The sequence below is a fragment of the Indicator indicator genome, chromosome Z (genome assembly GCF_027791375.1).
Source record: "Indicator indicator isolate 239-I01 chromosome Z, UM_Iind_1.1, whole genome shotgun sequence".
NCBI classification, from domain to species: Eukaryota; Metazoa; Chordata; class Aves; order Piciformes; family Indicatoridae; genus Indicator; species Indicator indicator.
In genome coordinates, this window is record NC_072053.1 from 7,300,147 (window position 1) to 7,317,569 (window position 17,423).

General features: G+C 41.2%; 1 protein-coding gene across 1 annotated transcript in view; it reads right to left on the reverse strand.

Annotated features, from left to right (window-relative positions):
• MSH3 (mutS homolog 3) overlaps window positions 1–17,423 on the reverse strand; it is a 153,871-nt gene that overhangs the window by 114,061 nt on the left and 22,387 nt on the right. Inside the window, exons 2-5 of the mRNA XM_054398282.1 lie at window positions 16,527–16,643; window positions 13,737–13,854; window positions 11,565–11,710; window positions 10,407–10,573 (exon numbers count right to left, since the gene is read on the reverse strand). Of these exons, the coding sequence (XP_054254257.1) occupies window positions 10,407–10,573; window positions 11,565–11,710; window positions 13,737–13,854; window positions 16,527–16,643 (548 nt within the window). The remainder of the gene's footprint in view (window positions 1–10,406; window positions 10,574–11,564; window positions 11,711–13,736; window positions 13,855–16,526; window positions 16,644–17,423) is intronic.

Consider the following 17,423-nt stretch of genomic DNA (forward strand, 5'->3'; position numbering starts at 1 on the left):
TCCAGTTTTGGGCTCCCCAGTTCAAGAGAGACAGAGATCTGTTGGAGAGAATCCAAGGGAGAGCCACAAGGATGATGAGGGGACTTGAGCACCTCCCCTATGAAGAGAGACTGAGAGCCCTGGGGCTATTTAGTCTGGAGAAGAGAAGACTGAGAGGGGATCTGATCAATGTCTATAAATATGTGAGGGATGGGTGTCAAGTGGAGGGGGCCAGGTTCTTTTCAGTAGTTCACAGTGATAAGACAAGGAACAATGGGTTTGAACTTGAACATAGAAGATTTCAGCTGAACATGAGGAGAAACTTCTGTACAGTGAGGGTGACAGAGCACTGGAACAGGCTGCCCAGGGTGGTTATGGAGTCTCCTTCTCTGGAGACTTTCAAAACCCACCTGGACGCATTCTTGTGTGGACTACCCTAAGTGACCCTTCTCTGGCAGGGGAGTTGGACCTGATGATCTTTTGAGGTCCTTTCCAACCTCTTTGATACTGTGGTAACTAAATCTTTATTACAGTGTTCTTCATGTTCAGTCCTTTTCTACTTAGTTTGAAGAACGTTTTCTACATCTTGATTCCTCTGTACACTCTTAAATCAGCCAGTACTCTATATTCCCTAACAGCTGAGAAGAACCCCTTCTGGCAGCCTTCACTCTGAAAAAATGTGAGAAATCCAGCAGAGAGCAGCAGCTTACTTGGCTTGCACTGGCTTCACAGCTTCCTATACTACTTTCAGAAGTTCCTGCTCCTTGAAACCCAAGGCCACTCTAAACAGTCATTAAGTGAAGCTAGTTGTAAAACATACACTCAGAAGGGCAACAAGTGGTCTGAAACATCATCTAGGTTGAAGGATAATTTTCTTCATCTGCATTTAAATGCAAGGTAATATATAATTAGCTTGCAGATAATAATGCTGCACACAAAACTAGATCCTTTAAGACCTTTGATGGAGACACTTTCCGAAAAGTACACTAATAAGTTTGTCTAGGAAAATGGATATTCTTCATCCAGTCATCAGTTTACAGCTTTCCTTACTTATAGGTATTTTTTTTTTAAGATGTCTGTAAGCCGAAGAACATAAGATGCTCTATTTTAGTTCCACAGCTAAGAATTATTCATGGAACAGATTTCTTTTACAGCCAAGGAGTTTATAAAACACTGTACAGCTCACCCATATACAGATAACTACAGTATTGCACTTGTATATACTTCCACATAGATTAACTAAAATTACAAATCCCTTAATTACATTTCATAGACAAATGAGTATTTTTGTCAAGGCCATAAGGAGCAACAAGCACACTGTGTTTGCAATATATAATGTTTTATGGTAAGGCTTACTTCTCCACTCTGAGATGCAAATCCACGTGCTCTCTTTTCAAATAATTAAAATACTTTAACACATCAATTCATACTCTAAGTACAGATTTTTGACAGCTACACAACTGTTCTCCATAAATTAAAGGCTTTTTTCCTGGGCCTTTTATCTTCCTACTTCCATTTCTTCTCTCATCAGATGCATCAGTATTTTTTTTTTTTAAATAACAAATGCAGCACTGCCCTGTGAATGGATTTGCTTATATGGATTTTGAACACCTCTCAGGAGGGGGCATCCACAACCTCCCTGGGCAACCTGTTCCAGTGTCTCACCACCCTCACTGTAAAGCATTTCTTTCTAATATCCAGTCTAAATAAACCCTCCTCAAGCTTAAATCCATTCCCTCTTGTCCTATCACAACAAAACCTTGTAAAAAGTCCCCTCCTGGCTTTCTTGTAGCCCCCCCTTCACATACCACTCTATAATGGACTGTTCAGTGGACGAGGAATTATCTCAATAGTGGTTAGTGGTTAATGCCTCAACATCAGCATGGAGACTGTTAACAAGTGATGTTTCTCAAGAGTCCATACTGGGACCAATAATATTTAATACCTTCTTCAGTGACAGACAGTGGTATTGAGTGCACCCTCAGCAAGTTTGCAGACAACACCAAGTTCAGTGGTGTGGTTGACACAGTTGAGGGATGAGATGTCATCCAGAGGAACCTTGACAAGTTTGAAAAGTGGGCCCATGTGAACCTCACAAAGCTCAGTAAGGCCAAGTACAAAGTCCTGCTTCTTGGTCAGGGCAATCCCTAGTATCCATTACAGGCTGTGGGAGTTATGTGATCGACAGCAGCCCTGTGGAGAAGGACTTGGGAGTATTGGTGGATGAAAAACTGGACATGAGTTACAATGTGCACTCAGACCCCAGAAGGCCAAACACATCCTGGGCTGCACTGAAAGATGCATGCCTATTAGGTCAAGGGAGATGATTCTCCCCCTCTTCTCTGCTTTGGTGACACCCTACATGGAGTACTGTGTCCAGCTCTGGAAGCAAGAGAAGATAAGTGTAAAGTAAAATAGGAAAAGGTTGAAGTATATTTGTTAGAAATTGTTTTTAAGTATGTCCATCTGCTTCTGCAGAAAGATTTTCATGTAAATGGAAAGCCAACAGACATACTTAAAGCTTTTTACATTAAAAAACTCTATCACTAAGCTTTGTAATGGAAGTTTTAATTATTTTAGTAATGATTTCACATTCTTTATTAAGAACTCAGAAAATACCCATGTAGATTTTGAAGGAAAAGTATTTTTAACAATTTATATAATTCCAAATTCCCAGAGGAAGAGTCCACACTTAAAGTAGACTCTCCACAACTCTAATTTACTGAAAGCCTTTTGATGCCATACATCAAAAAGAGACAAATGTTGTAAGCCAGTCAAGCACAAAATTAAACTGATATAGAATAACAGTTAAAGATAAATCTTGTTCCCTTTTGCAGTTCAGTAGATTGATGGCACATAAAAACCCATTTCAGTTTCATTTTCTTCAAAATTAAGAAAATTATTATAGTCCTGTGTTATTAAAAATAAATATATTACAGGATCATAGGATGTTAGGGGCTGGAAGGGACCTCTGGAGATCGAGTTTAACACCCCTGCCAGAGCAGGACCATAGAACCTAGCACAGGTCACACAAGAGTGCATCCAGATGGGTCTTGAAAGCCTCCAGAGGAGACTACACAACCTCTCTGGGGAGCCTGTTCCAGTGCTCTGTGACCCTCACAGTGAAGAAGTTCCTCCTTATGCTGAGGTGGAGTCTCCTGGGTTGTAGTTTACATCCACTGCCACCTGTTCTCTCACAGGGTGCAACTGAGCAGAGCCTGTCCCCTCCCTTCTGACACCCAGCCATCAGGTATTTGTAAACAGTCATTAAATCCCCTCTCAGTCTTCTCTTCTCCAGACTAAACACCCCCAGGGCTCTCAGCCTCTCCTCATAGGGCAGTGCTCCAGTCCCTCAATCATTCTGGTAGCTCTCCGCTGGACTCTCTCGAGTAGATCCCTGTCCCTCTTGAACTGGGGAGCCCAAAACTGGATACAATATTCCAGGTGAGGTCTTGCTAGAGCAGAGTAAAGCAGGAGGAGAACCTCCCTGGATCTGCTGGACACACTCCTCTTAATGCACCCCAGGATCCCATTCACCCCCTTGGCCACAAGGGCACACTGCTGTCCCATGGATAATTTGTTGTCCACCAGGACTCCCAGGTCCTTCTCCACAGGGCTGCTCTCTAGCAGATCACCTCCTAACCTGTACTGGAGCAGTTTATTATTCCTTCTCAGAAGCAGGACTCTGCATTTATCCCTGTTGAACCTCATTAGGCTCCTCTCTGCCCAGCTCTCCAGACTGTCCAGGTCTTGCTGAATGGCTGCACAGCCTTCAGGCACATCAGCCAAGCCTCATAGTTTGGTATCATCAGCAAACTTGCTGAGCAGGCACTGTTCCCTCATCAATGTCATTGATGAAGATGTTGAACAGGACTGGACCCAGCACTGATCCCTGGGGACTCCAGTAGTTACAGCTCTCCAGATGGACTTCACACCACTGACCACCCCTCTTTGTATTCTATTTTGCAACCAGTTCCTAATCCACCTCACTGTCTGCTCTTCTATCCCACACTTCCTGAGCTTGTTTACAACAATGTTATGGGAGACAGTGTCAAAAGCCTTACTAAGGTCAAGGTAGACTACATCCACTGGTCTCCCTGTATCTACCCACTCAGTTACAATATCATGGAAGGCTATCAGATTAGTCAAGCATAATTTCCTCTTGGTAAATCCGTGCTGACTACTCCTGATCATCATCATCTTCTCTTCCAAGTGCCTAGAGATGACCTCCAGGATGCACTGCTCCACCATTTTTCCAGGGATGGAGGTGAGGCTCAGTGGTCTGTAGTTTCCTGGAACCTCTTTCTTGCCCTTTTTGAAGACTGGACTGACACTGGCTTTCCTCCAGTCCTCAGGCACCTTACCTGTCTGCCAGGATTCTGCAAAAATGATGGAGTGGTAGAGCTACATTGTTTTGATTAAAATTTCTGAATTTCTAACTCCTAGCACTAACAATGAGGAGAGGAAATGTGGGAAGATGTCTGAGAAACTAACACATCCAAGCTATCCACAATGCCACTGTTCCACACACAAAGATTTACATATGAAGTCAACTTCAAAGAAGAAAACATTACAGAAATCATTACTGCAAATGCTAGGACTTTGTAACAAAGATGCCAACAAACATTCATGAGCTGTTAAAAAATTTTCAGAGTCCTGTATATGAATAGATGCATTCTAGCTGGAGGTTACTGCAATATTTTCACTGATAGCTGAAAGACAGGAAAGCATGCATGCTGGCATGAGACATATATGCTGCTTCATATTGTGGAAGCTCCTCCACGATAGATCAAACTGTACCCATGCATTTACTCTTTCAAAAGTCCAGTTAAATTCTCTCTCAATGCAGCAAACAGACAAGTTAGCTTCACATTTCAGACACAGAACACACATGTTGGAAGTTACCATGAACGAGCTGATGTGCAGGACACCCTGGATTATGGAGTTAACAACAGTAAAGTATTGATGTAAGTAGATCCCTCTAAAAGGGTATCTTTTTGGACTGAAAGTGAGTTTTGTGCAAAACAGAGCTGCCAGTTATGCTTAGGGTTTGACTATTTTTAAGAAAAGCCACTTACACTTTGTTCTGGTCACCTTAAAGAACGTAAACAAATGGCTGGTTTACTGTAAAGACCTGAGCACTCCCTAGTATCTGCACAGTAAGAGTTAGAGGCACACCTGCAAGTCATTTGTATGTGTACTTCAACAGGGTTAAGCATGTGTGTGTGCATGCCTTCCCTCCTCTCACTACTGTACAGCCTGTGGGTTAAGAAAAGTACTCTGCACTCCATTTAGATGCAGTGCTTTGCAATCGCCTTCACACGTTTTTCCAGTGACAACTCTGCTCACACAATAGAACAGTAATTTCATCTCAAGGATGTTGAATGACTGTGTTGTGTCCCCAGCTATGAAGGGGAGTAAGATGGGAATGGTAAAGAAGTAGACTTTACATGTGAGCCCTTTGTCAAGAGTTTTGAGTCACATGCAATGCCACAGGAGACAATAATAAACTACAATACTGAGAACAGCACATTTCATGACTGCAAGAAGATTTAATGGCAAAAGAAAACCTATCCGACAATTCTTTCAGGTCATTTCATGATTTGATAACACAGTTGTGCATTGCTTTTTTTGCTTTCTACTCGAAACAAGTGAGCTATGACAAGACCAATATTCTTCAAGCAGGTCTCCACACAGCTGAGTTGCCTAGGCCATGAATTGGATTATTAGAAGTGCCAAAGACCTTCTTACTGAGTAAACATCTGTTCAGTGATGCATTTGGTTTTTCTATTTACAGAAAATAGCTCACATACTAGTTTTGTATTTTATTTGCTTTTTTTTTCCAGCTGCAAATTTATACAAAGCATTCTCAAATGTTTGTCACAGCTTGCTTTTCACTTAAAAATCAATGGGAATATTACAAGCTACACAAACCAGGAAACTACTGGTTTTCATGATTACCAACCCTTTTCACCCCTCTGTTCAGCAATTACATTTGCAATACTGTTTACTGTCACTGTAACTATTTGGTGTCTCATTTTTGCCACTACAAGCTTTCCTCTCCTTGATCATCTACAAATCCCTTGACATAAGCCACATGAACGTGCGTAACTGCTCCCTGTTTTTAAAAAAATCCTCCCCGTTAACTGTATGAAAACATCTTCTGATCTAAGCAACCATTAGTCACATATAAAGACCCTCAAAACTGAAAGCATTTAATACTAATTTACAAGACTTCACAGTTCATTCCAACAAAGTTTCTCCTCCTTAACTGCTGACATAACTATAACTCTGTGTATGAGAGAAATCAGCAACAAATAGCACCACTGACCAATAAATAGGCTATAGCTCACTCTTGTGCACCCCTTACAAGTTAACCTGTACTTCCCATGGCAAGGAACCCAAAGCACTGGTGTATTCTACAACAGCACCAAAACAAAAAAGGCCAAAAGACATTTGTCTTTCTTCATTTCTGGTGAACTGCAATTGAGGCACGGGACAATAAGAAACAATCAACCAGCAGTCAAATCTCCCCACCAGCTATGCCACAGCTAAAGCTTTGGGGGTGGTGAGAGACTGCGACAGGTCTGAAACTAGAGAGCAGCACATCTGTGGAACAATGCAGGTACCTGAGAGACCACAACTGGTATGACATTAGAGGCAAAAGTCACATATCAGCACTGCACTGACTTAGTGTAAGCAGAACCTGAAACCTTATTTAGAGAAGTTCTTAAACACAAAGAAAAAATGCCTGCATTGCATGTAATGATGGGGGATCAGCTACATGAGAGATTCAAGTAATTTGGTTATACCAATGAACAGGGAGGATGATTTTAATTCTCAATGGACTTGAAAGAGAAGTGAATTCCAGAGAGCAGACTCCAAGCCAAAGACAATACTATAACACTCAAGTGAAAACAGACACCTTAATGTCATCACGAGAAAGGAAAAAAAAATCTTAGCTATGCACAGGGGACAAAAGGGAAAGAAGCCTGAAGAACAATGCCAGGAAGACAGTGAAGGCCCACTTTTAAAGCATCCAATATGCTACAGAGGATGGCTACCAACCTTGACTAAGAAGAGCTTGGATATAAAATACAGTGTTCTCCTCTAAAAACTGTAGTACTCAAAAAAAAAAAAAAAAACACCAAAGTTTTTTCTTGGTTTTCTAGAAAGAACAAAACTAAGTGTTACAAGGTGTTCCTCCAGCCAGGCCAGTACTTGTAAACAGATGTTACTAATGGTTTGGGAACAGAACTCACCCAACAGAACAGTTTGTTCTGAACCAGTTTCCATAACGTACTTTTAACTTACACTTCGCTTTTCAAAGAAGACTCTCTACCAAAAGTGACCTCCAGTCATTGCACTTGAATAATACTTTCTACTCATTAAATCCATCCTTGAATAGTACTTTCTAGTTTTCATGGGCAATGTCTGTTAAAACATTTGGCAACAGGACTATTTCATTTAACACCTGAAACAACAATATGCTAGAAGCAAACAAACAAAACCATACCACACATTTCAATACATTTGCTTCCATGAGTTTTAAATTACCAATGGGGAAGTTTGTAACAGAAATCTACTCCACATGTTAAAATATTTTTAAAGCTTCCTCAGGAAAGCAAATACCAGAATTTAATCCAAATGGTTAACCAAAAACCTCTACAAAAAGATGGATGAGTCTAACTTCCTTTAAATCAGTGGTCCCCTCCCCAAGTATGCAAACTGTCTTTGTACTAACTGAATTAAGACTCCATTGTATGACCAAACTGCACAAACAGCTGAGGAATCTCCATATAGCAGCATTTAACTTTACTTACATTAACATTCACATAGACATGAAGAACTTCAAAAACAGGTCCAAATCTTTCACTTACACTGCAAACTTCTTTCTTAGGCACAGCTCAAGCTGCTGCTTTTCAACAGCTATTATAAAACCTCTGATTCTTGTTTCTGATAAAAGCAAATTTAGAACAGCAGCACCTTGCCACTCAGCTGTTTTTACCTTCTGTTTCTTTGATGTAAATTTGGTTGTGGAAGTGTACACAATTCCAAAATAGAAACACCAGTAAATAGTGTCAATGACATTACTGAGTCTAGACACCACTGTGGTGGCAACAAGAAAATATGAAGAGGGAAGCACTGTGTTCCTTAACGAAGAAATACATACACTACTGTCATGGCTTGTATAGAATCTGTTGCTGATATTCAATACCATGCTGCTGTCATGCCAGCTCCATCCACATTTGAAATGCTGGCTGGAACAAAGTGTTATGGGGCTTGACGTTCAGATTGTAACATGAAAGGCTGCTTGTGCCAGAGGCTGCCTTTAGTTTCTGGGCTTGGGGTGTTGGTATTTTCTGCTGGGGTGATAACATGTCGTTTTTTTCAATAAAGCTTTCCTTCTCAACTCAGAGGGGACTTTTGTGTGTGTTACTTTCCCTTACCTCCGTGTTGGGGGGAAGCAGGCAAAGAACAAAATTACCAGGCAACACTCAATAACTAAAATTGAATCGTTCGGACCACTCAATATGCATGAAAATAAAATTACTGCCTTTATAAAAGCAAGTATGTAAAAAATGGAGCCTAGTTAAAAGTGCAACAAAGCAGCATGCTGGAACCACTTAAATTAATATTAAATACTTTAGAGCCCTCTAGTGGTTAAAGCTTTGATACAAGAAAATCCTTGAATATTTTTTTAAGTAAGGCTACTGATGCATATTGAATTAATGTTTGATATTTTTTCCACTCCCATGTAATTAAGGACATTTAGGCTGGAGAGCTGACTAGTATGTTCTTAGGAATGGAAAAAAAAAATAGCTTTCAGTTCTCAAAATTAGCTGTTGTTCTTAGAAGAAATGAGAAGTTACTAATACTTTTGGCTGGCCACAATCAAAAGAAAACAAAACACAGCAAAAACAATTAAAAAATGAAAACAACAACAAAAATCACTCTCTCAAATATGAGAATTACTTTAACACACAGCTAAAATACTTGATCCTGAAAAGTGCACTTGCTTTCTTGCTTTATTACATTATTTTACCTTCCTCTGGCTTCCAAAAACTGTCAGAGCACAACATTAGCAAGAACACCCAGCCCAAACAAAGAAAAAATAAGAACTGTTAATCTTCATCATGACATATTTAGAAATATTTTGGGCATACTCCTGCAGATGAGAAACCTACCAAAGTAGAAGGATTCTCAAGGCAAAAAAAGCCATAGAGTAATTTTGGTTGGAAGAAACCTTTAAGATTACCAAGGTCACCTGTGTCCCTCAGCATCACACAGGACAGTGACTCTACCACTTCCCTGGGCAGCCTATTCCAAGGCTTGACAACTGTTTCAGTGAAGAAATTTTTCCAGCTGTCAAACTCAAACCTCCCTGAACAACTTGAGGCCATTTCCTCTTCTCCCATCATTTCTTCCTTAGAAAAGACCACCCCCCACCTCATGAAAAGCTCCTTTCAGGGAGCTGTAGAGAGCAATGAGGTCTTCCCTTTGTCACCTCTTCTCCAGGCTGAACAACCCCACTCTTCACAGACTTATGCTCCAGTATGTACATCTACTGGCAACTGGAAAAGGTTTGTTACTTCCTAATCTGGTATTTTATCTGTACAAGTCTTAACAAGCCATTTCATTGCAGAAAATAAAATTACATTGCTTGCTTAGAACATCTAATTAGGACTTGACCTTTTCAATTCCTTATGGCTTTGCAGTCCATATACAAGTTGAGAGAAATAAAGGCTGTAGTATGACAACAGCACTTTTTCCCACCAATGTGTCACACCATCACTGAACAATGAAGAACCACTTTCACAAGACATATTTCCTTAAGACGCTTAAATCCAAATCAAACATCTTCAGCCCTTGTTCTCGCTCTTGCCACACAGAGACATGGCCTTGAAAGCCTTACAGCTGAGTATAGCAACATTCATGTAACTTCCTATCATGTACCACAAAATCAGCTTTTCTGATGAGACGACTGCCCACCTACCACTTCAAGTCAATTTTTTCTCTCCCCTCAAGGGACAAAGACAGATTACACTGGCAGATGGAGAAAGGAATGCCTATGGAGCAGACTGGTTAAGCTGATTAAGATCAGACTTCTGAAGCACTAGAAGAAACTAAAAGATGATAATTTGGGCAGAGTGTAAGTGAAGTAAGTCAAGGTACTGAGCTGACCGTCAGAAGACTACCATCCATGTGACTGTAATACATCAGTCTATCATTACAATAGGAAAGGTGATGATACTTCTATTTTCCTCCCAATATATATTTAGTCTACATAGTATGCTCATTTATCTTTGGTTTTCTTTAACTCCACTTTTGGTAACACATAGAAGGAAAATATAATTTCTGACCAGTTAAAAACAGAAAATCCAAACCATAACCTAGCAAATAACAGAAATGATGACAGAACATACCTCATGGAAGTTATACTGCTGATGAGCTTTTCAGATTGATCTGACAAGCTAGCTGGAAGTATTATTTCAACTGGTTGTAGGCGCAAAACCCGACTCTCTAATTCCAAGCGAGATGCGGAATCCCGGAAACTGTCAAAAATTACTTCTCCAGTAGTTGGCTGGATTGCCTGTCAAACAAAAAAAAAATTGAGTATTTCACTTTTCTGGGAGTGTTTGCATGACTCAAACTGTTTATTGAAAGTATACGGTGTATAGCACAAAACTCTATAGCACTCACACACTTAGTGGAAGTGGCATATCAATAAATATAATTGTGCTTTTCAAATCTATGATATTGTAATAAAAGACAACCACAGTATTGTCGTGGTAAATGATAGCAACACCTCCAAAATGTAAATGTCCTCTTGTTATCAGTCCATCACTGCTCAACTTCCATTATTTGGCAAATCTATGTAATTGGAAGTCTATGGAAGGCGCATGCAGCCCAGCCTGGAAATTGTCATCCTAGCACGTGCTTCCGTTGTTCCCTCCCAGCTGCAGTGTGAATGAACTACCAGCATATTGGGCTTCAGATGTCACTGTGCTTTGCCAGTTTAACAATCACAGTTATAACCATCACCATAAAAAAACCCACAAGTTTGAAGTGTACACAGTAAAAAAGAAGTCTCTTTCTCTAAAGAACAGTATTTTCTAGAGGAAAAAATTGCTCAAAAGGTTTAAGATACTGACCCTAAAGAAGCTTAAACTTTAAAAGCTCAAAAGTAAAGCATCTCAATTAAAAAGTTTCCTGTATTTAGCTAAAACACAGCTATGTTTTCAAGTGACACGGCACCAAAATCAGTATTAGCAATATTCAACTGTCAACTCCTTACCTTTTCTGTAGTTTTCAATACGAAGCCATCACAACTCACACACAGATGACATCTTACCTACACTGCAAGTTGTTACAAAAAACACACACGCACAAACATAAAAAAACCCCAACACCCAAACTCAACAAAAACCAAAACCCAAACAAAAACAAATGAAAGAACAATCATGCATTTAAGAAAATAACCATCCACTTCTCAGAAACAAACAAACAATCCCCAACACAACAATGACCAACAAAAACAGCACACAAACCCTAAAGTAGATTTTCCGGTGAAACTAACTTACCATAATACCTATAACAATGTCACCTTTCTTCCTGTCTTTTAAGTTTTCTCCATTTTCACAGATACAGAGGAGGTAGTTATCAGGGACATCTGTTGTTGCCTCCTCAACATCTACAGGTTCACCTAGCTTCAGCAAAGGGTTCACATGTAACAAATGTTAAAAAAAATAAAATAGTACATAGATTTCTGGCAGATTATTCATGGGTTCTTCTAGATCTAAATCCTTCTCAACTAGGCTTTGTATTGGCCCTTCTAGACTAAAAGTCTGGCTGGCTTCTATTAGTTTAACTCCTACTACAATTCTGGTGAACTTCAGATGACTGTCAGCATAAGGACTGAAAAGGGCAGGCAGTTACATGATAGACTTCATCAGCTCATGGAGAAGGCTGTCCTTAACTATATCTCTTGGTCTCCCTGATCAAACAAGAGCAGCTATGTCAGAAACTAAACCAGCAGATGATTCTGTACATGGGCTGCTCCACCTTGTTGTTTTTACTTCATATCCATAAAGTACACAAGTGCACAAAAATGCACTTGATATGCAGGAACTGAAATAAAGGCAATACCCAGAATTAAGCAAAATCTACATCTTAGCAAGAGCATTAGATTAGCTGCATAGAAAACTTGCTGCGTGTCTATCTACCAGGCTGGGTCATACTCCTAAGCTAACCATTACAAGAGAGTTTGCAAGCACCACAGAAGCTTCCCAGCAAAATCTAAGGACTGTGTTATCTGTGTCCCTGATCTACCCTTTAAGTGCAGCACCACAAGCATTAGCATAAAAACATTTTTCACTCCGGTATCTAGCAAGTACTAGTTTGAGAAAAAAAAAGTGAAGTGGAATGATAAGGCAGGAGACAGGAAAACAAAATCCAGAAATTTAGAACATAACATTATCGGCTAAAAGCTGTTTCTGTCTCGTTTTCACGGGTTTTGTTACAACAGTCAGGAGTTAATTAGCTAGAATTTAAGCTTCCACTGATTTTATCACCATTTTATCACTTAAAGTAAATTATCACAGAATCACCCAGGTTGGAAAAGACCTCCAAGATCACCAAGTCCAACCTATCACCTAACCCTAACTAATCAACTAGACGATGGTACTAAGTGCCTCATCCAGTCTTTTCTTAAACACTTCCAGGGAAGTCGACCCCACCACCTCCCTGGGCAGCCCATTAAATGGACAGTAATTCTTTCTGTGAAGAACTTCTTTCTTAGATCAAGCCTAATCTTCCCCCTACACAACTTGAGACTACTGTGTCCTCTTGTTCTGGTGCTGGTTACCTGGGAGAAGAGACCAATCCCCACCTGGCTACAACCACCCTTCAGGTAGTTGTAGATGGCAAGAAGGTCTCCCCTGAGCCTCCTCTTCTCCAGGCTAAACACCTCCAGCTGCCTCAGCTGCTCCTCATAGGGCTTGTGCTCCAGACCCCTCACCAGCTCTGTTGCCCTTCTCTGGACACGTTCCAGTACCTCAACATCTTTCCTGAATTGAGAGGCCCAGAACTAGACACAGGACTCAAGGTGTGGCCTAACCAGTGCTGAGTACAGGGGTAGAATGACTTCCCTGCTCCTGCTGGCTACGCTATTCCTAATGAAGGCCAGGATGCCATCTGGGCACACTGCTGGCTCATGTTCAGCCTACTGTCAACCAGTACCCCCAGGTCTGCCTGACCACTCTCCAGCCACTTTATCCCCAGCCTGTAGCACTGCATGGGGTTGTTGTGGCCAATGTGTAAAACCCAGCATTTAGATGTTAAATCTCATTCTCTTGGCCTCTGCCCATCTGTCACCAAACAGTCAATTCTTCTTCCTTCACTGCCTCCTGAATCACTAATACTATGAATTCCAAGTTCAGTGAAACACAGACTTGAAGACAAGACTTACAGAACACTGTAGACCCATGAAGTCCACTCTCTGACTTCCAAAACCAACTGCAGTAAACACAAGCCCTGCCGTTTCACAACAAACAAAGCCCTGAAGAGATTAAATTCTTTATAAAGCCAGAATGACATTTTAACACAACACAAAATTAAAGGAACTGTTATTTCCTTCTGCTGCTCTTATATCAGCCACTAGCTACTCATATTCCATCTAAGTAATAATACTAGAATTATGGCCTCTTATACACCAAAGATCAAAGTGTGAAACCAAATTTCTCTGAAAAGGATATCTTCTCCAATAAGGGTTGACTTTGTGTAGAGAGCAGTGAGTTTCCGGCTGAAGACAGAGCTTTTATTTTCTCCAGCAGCCTTCAGGGCTGCAGTTTCCATTTGTTTTACTACTCCAACCTACAGGCACACAGACAAGAAACAAAGTTATCTCTTTGACAATAAATGATTTTTTCTTTTTAATTTTATAAATTTGGTGATCTTTTAATACGTGCACACTGCAAGTGCATCATTAAAGCTGAGCAGGATGGGCAGAGGCTAGCATCAAAACTACTAATGAGATTAAGTCACTGCTTTTTCCTTATGCTCTGTCCACTTCTAACTGCTCCCTCAACTTCTGCCCTTTGCTTCCTGTCCTACTTTGAAACAATTTAGTTAGAATTCGTCATTTTCCAGAGAATTCAACAAGTCTTTTTCTCATAAGCAGGAAAAAAAGAAAAAAAAAAGAAAAGAAAAAAGAGAGGTATCAACAGAAAGCCACAGAATTACAGGGATAAACAACAGGGAAAAAAAAAAGAAATGGGCTGGTGTAAGAAAACCAAGCATGTGAAGAAGAATAACAAGAGAGTATATATCACAGTATCACAGTATATCAGAGGTTGGAAGGGACCTCAAGAGATCATCAGGTCCAACCCCCCTGCCAGAGCAGCATCACTTAGGGTAGTCCACACAGGAATGCATCCAGCTGGGTTTTGAAAGTCTCCAGAGAAGGAGACTCCACAACCCCCCTGGGCAGCCTGGTCCAATGCTCTGTCACCCTCACTGTACAGAAGTTTCTCCTCATGTTCAGCTGAAATCTTTTATGTTCAAGTTTAAACCCACTGTTCCTTGTCCTATCACTGTGAACCACTGAAAAGAACCTGGCCCCCTCCACTTGACACCCACCCCTCACATATTTATTAGACATTGATCAGATCCCCTCTCAGTCTTCTCAAGGCTAAACAGCCCCAGGGCTCTCAGTCTCTCTTCATAGGGGAGATGCTCAAGTCCCCTCATCATCCTCGTGGCTCTCCCTTGGATTCTCTCCAGCAGATCTCTGCCTCTCTTGAACTGGGGAGCACAAAACTGAACACAGTATTCCAGGTATGGTCTCACCAGGGCAGAGTAGAGAGGTAGAAGAACTTCCCTAGACCTGCTGGACACACCTTTCTTGGTACATCCCAGGGTCCCATTGGCTCTCCTGGCCACAAGGGCACATTGTTGTTCCATGCAGAACCAGCACTCCAAGGTCTTTCTCTGTGCAGCTGCTTTCCAGCAGGGCAGCCCCTAACCTGTCCTGGTGCCTGTTGTTATTTCTCCCCAGATGCAGGTCCCTGAACTTGTCCTCATTAAACTTGATGAGGTTTGCCTGCACCCAGCTCTCAGCCTGTCCAGGTCACGTTGGATGGCTGCACAGCCTGACAGGTGTCAGCCAACCCCCCAGTTTTGTGTCATCAGTGAACTTGCTGAGGGTACTCTCAATGCTCTCATCCAGGTCGTTGATAAAGATATTGAACAAAACTGGACCCAGTACCAATCCCTGAGGGACACCACTTGCCACAGGCCTCCAAGTCGACTCTATGCCACTGATGATGACCCTCTGAACTCTGTTGTGGAGCCAGTTTGCAATCCACCTCCCTGATCAACCATCTATGCCACATCTCCTGAGCCTTTCTATGAGGATGTTATGGGAGACAGTATCAAAAGCTCTACTGAAGTCAAGATATATGCTATCCATTGTTCTTCCCTCATCTACCCATTTGGGCATAACTTCATAGAAGGCTATCAGATTAGTTAGACAAGATTTCCCCTTGGTAAATCCATGTTGGCTACTCCCAATCACTTTCTGGTCTTCCATGTGGTTAGAGATGACCTCCAGGATGAGCTGCTCCATCACCTTTCCAGGGATGGAGGTGAGGTTGACTAGTCTGTAGTTGCCTGGGTCCTCCTTCTTGCCTTCTTTGAAGACTGGAGTGACATTTGCTTTCTTCCAGTCATCAGGCACCTCTCCTGTTGTCCGTGACTCTTCAAAGATGATGGAGAGAGGTTCAGCAGCAGTATCAGCCAGCTCACTCAGTACTCGTGGATGCATCCCATCAGGGCCCATGGATTTGTGTGTCTTCAGATAGTATAAGAGATCTCTAACCGAGCCCTGACTGACCAGCAGAATGTCCACATCTCTCCAGTTCTGTTCCCTTGCTTCTAGAGACTGAGGTTCCTGAGGGCTGATCTTCGGAGTGAAGACTGAGGTGAAGAAGGCATTCAGCAACTCTGCCATCTCTGCATCATCAGTTACTGTATCTCCCATCTCATCCAGCAGTGGGCTCACCTCGTGCCTGCTCTTCCTTTTATCATTGATATATTTGAAAAAACTCTTCTTGTTCTCCTGCACCCCTCCGGTGAGATTCAGTTCCAGGAGGGCCTTGGCTTTCCTCGTTGCTTTTCTTTTTGCATCTCTACATTCTCTGGCTACATCTCTATAATCCTCCCGATTGACCAGTCCTTTTTTCCACATATTCTAAACCTCCTATATATGTTTCTCATTATCAAATGCTAAGGCTTGATTAAAAAAAAAATGAGAGGATTGTTCTAGAACCATTCTAGAAACATTAAAACAGAGGTTGCACCTACTTAAATTTCGTAACACTCACCAGAAGAGAGACACTGAAACAAAGGAAAGTTACAATTCTAATAGCAAAAATAGGTAGTAATGAGTTTTCCACTTCTCATTTGGAATAAGTCTGCTACAATCAGTGCAAGATACTTAAGTTCTATTCTGTATTTAACATCATTTAATAAAAGTCAGTGGTAACCTTATATCCTTTTGCTACAAGGCGTCGCACATGGACAAACAATCTGTGGGTTGGTATGCTGGCAGTCATGAAGTTATGATCCTGATGACAATAAATATTTAGTTCCTTAGCTGCAATCTGCAAAGTACAAGAAGAAGAATCTGTCAGTAGCTCAAAATGCAGCACAGGATCTCATTTCTACAACAGTATTGATGCACAACTACAATTAGAAGTCCAGTGCCAAAGGATAACATTCCAGGAAGAAGCCCAGAGAGCTGGGTCTCTCTACCTTCCTGTCCCAGCACACTGTCACAAACAGGAGCTTCAACACCAGACTTCACATGTCAGATTGTACACTGAACCTTGAACTTTACCATTGTGAGAGAAACCACCTAAACAGCACAGGTAAATTCTGCACACAGCTCAACAACGGGCCACATAACTTGCACAACGCTGAAAACACAGAGGTGCTAATCAATTAAAATACTGAAAAATCAGTACCAAAGTGCAGTGGCATCTAAACACTTCATAGAAAAAGATTAACATAACAACACTTGTTAAAACGCAATATTACAATACAGGATTTTTATTTGTTTTTCTACCCCTGGGCAAAAAGGCAGGTGGTCTCAAGCAGGAATTGCAGTCAGACACTGAACTGTGTACCTGCATAGCAGACTTCTGTTGCCAGACTGTGTGTACGCCTGCAAACAATCACCCAGACTACACATTATCTGATTAGAGAAATTAATTCCCAGTAATTAAACAAAGCTTATTCCTGGCCTTTGTGTGAAAATAACATAGGTTAAATTGGTTAGCAATTATCTGGGGGCAGATCATGGTAAAACTGGTTATGATCCACCTATAAACCATCGCTTTAAAATCACACTTGTTGCAAAGTACTACTTCCTACAGATCTGG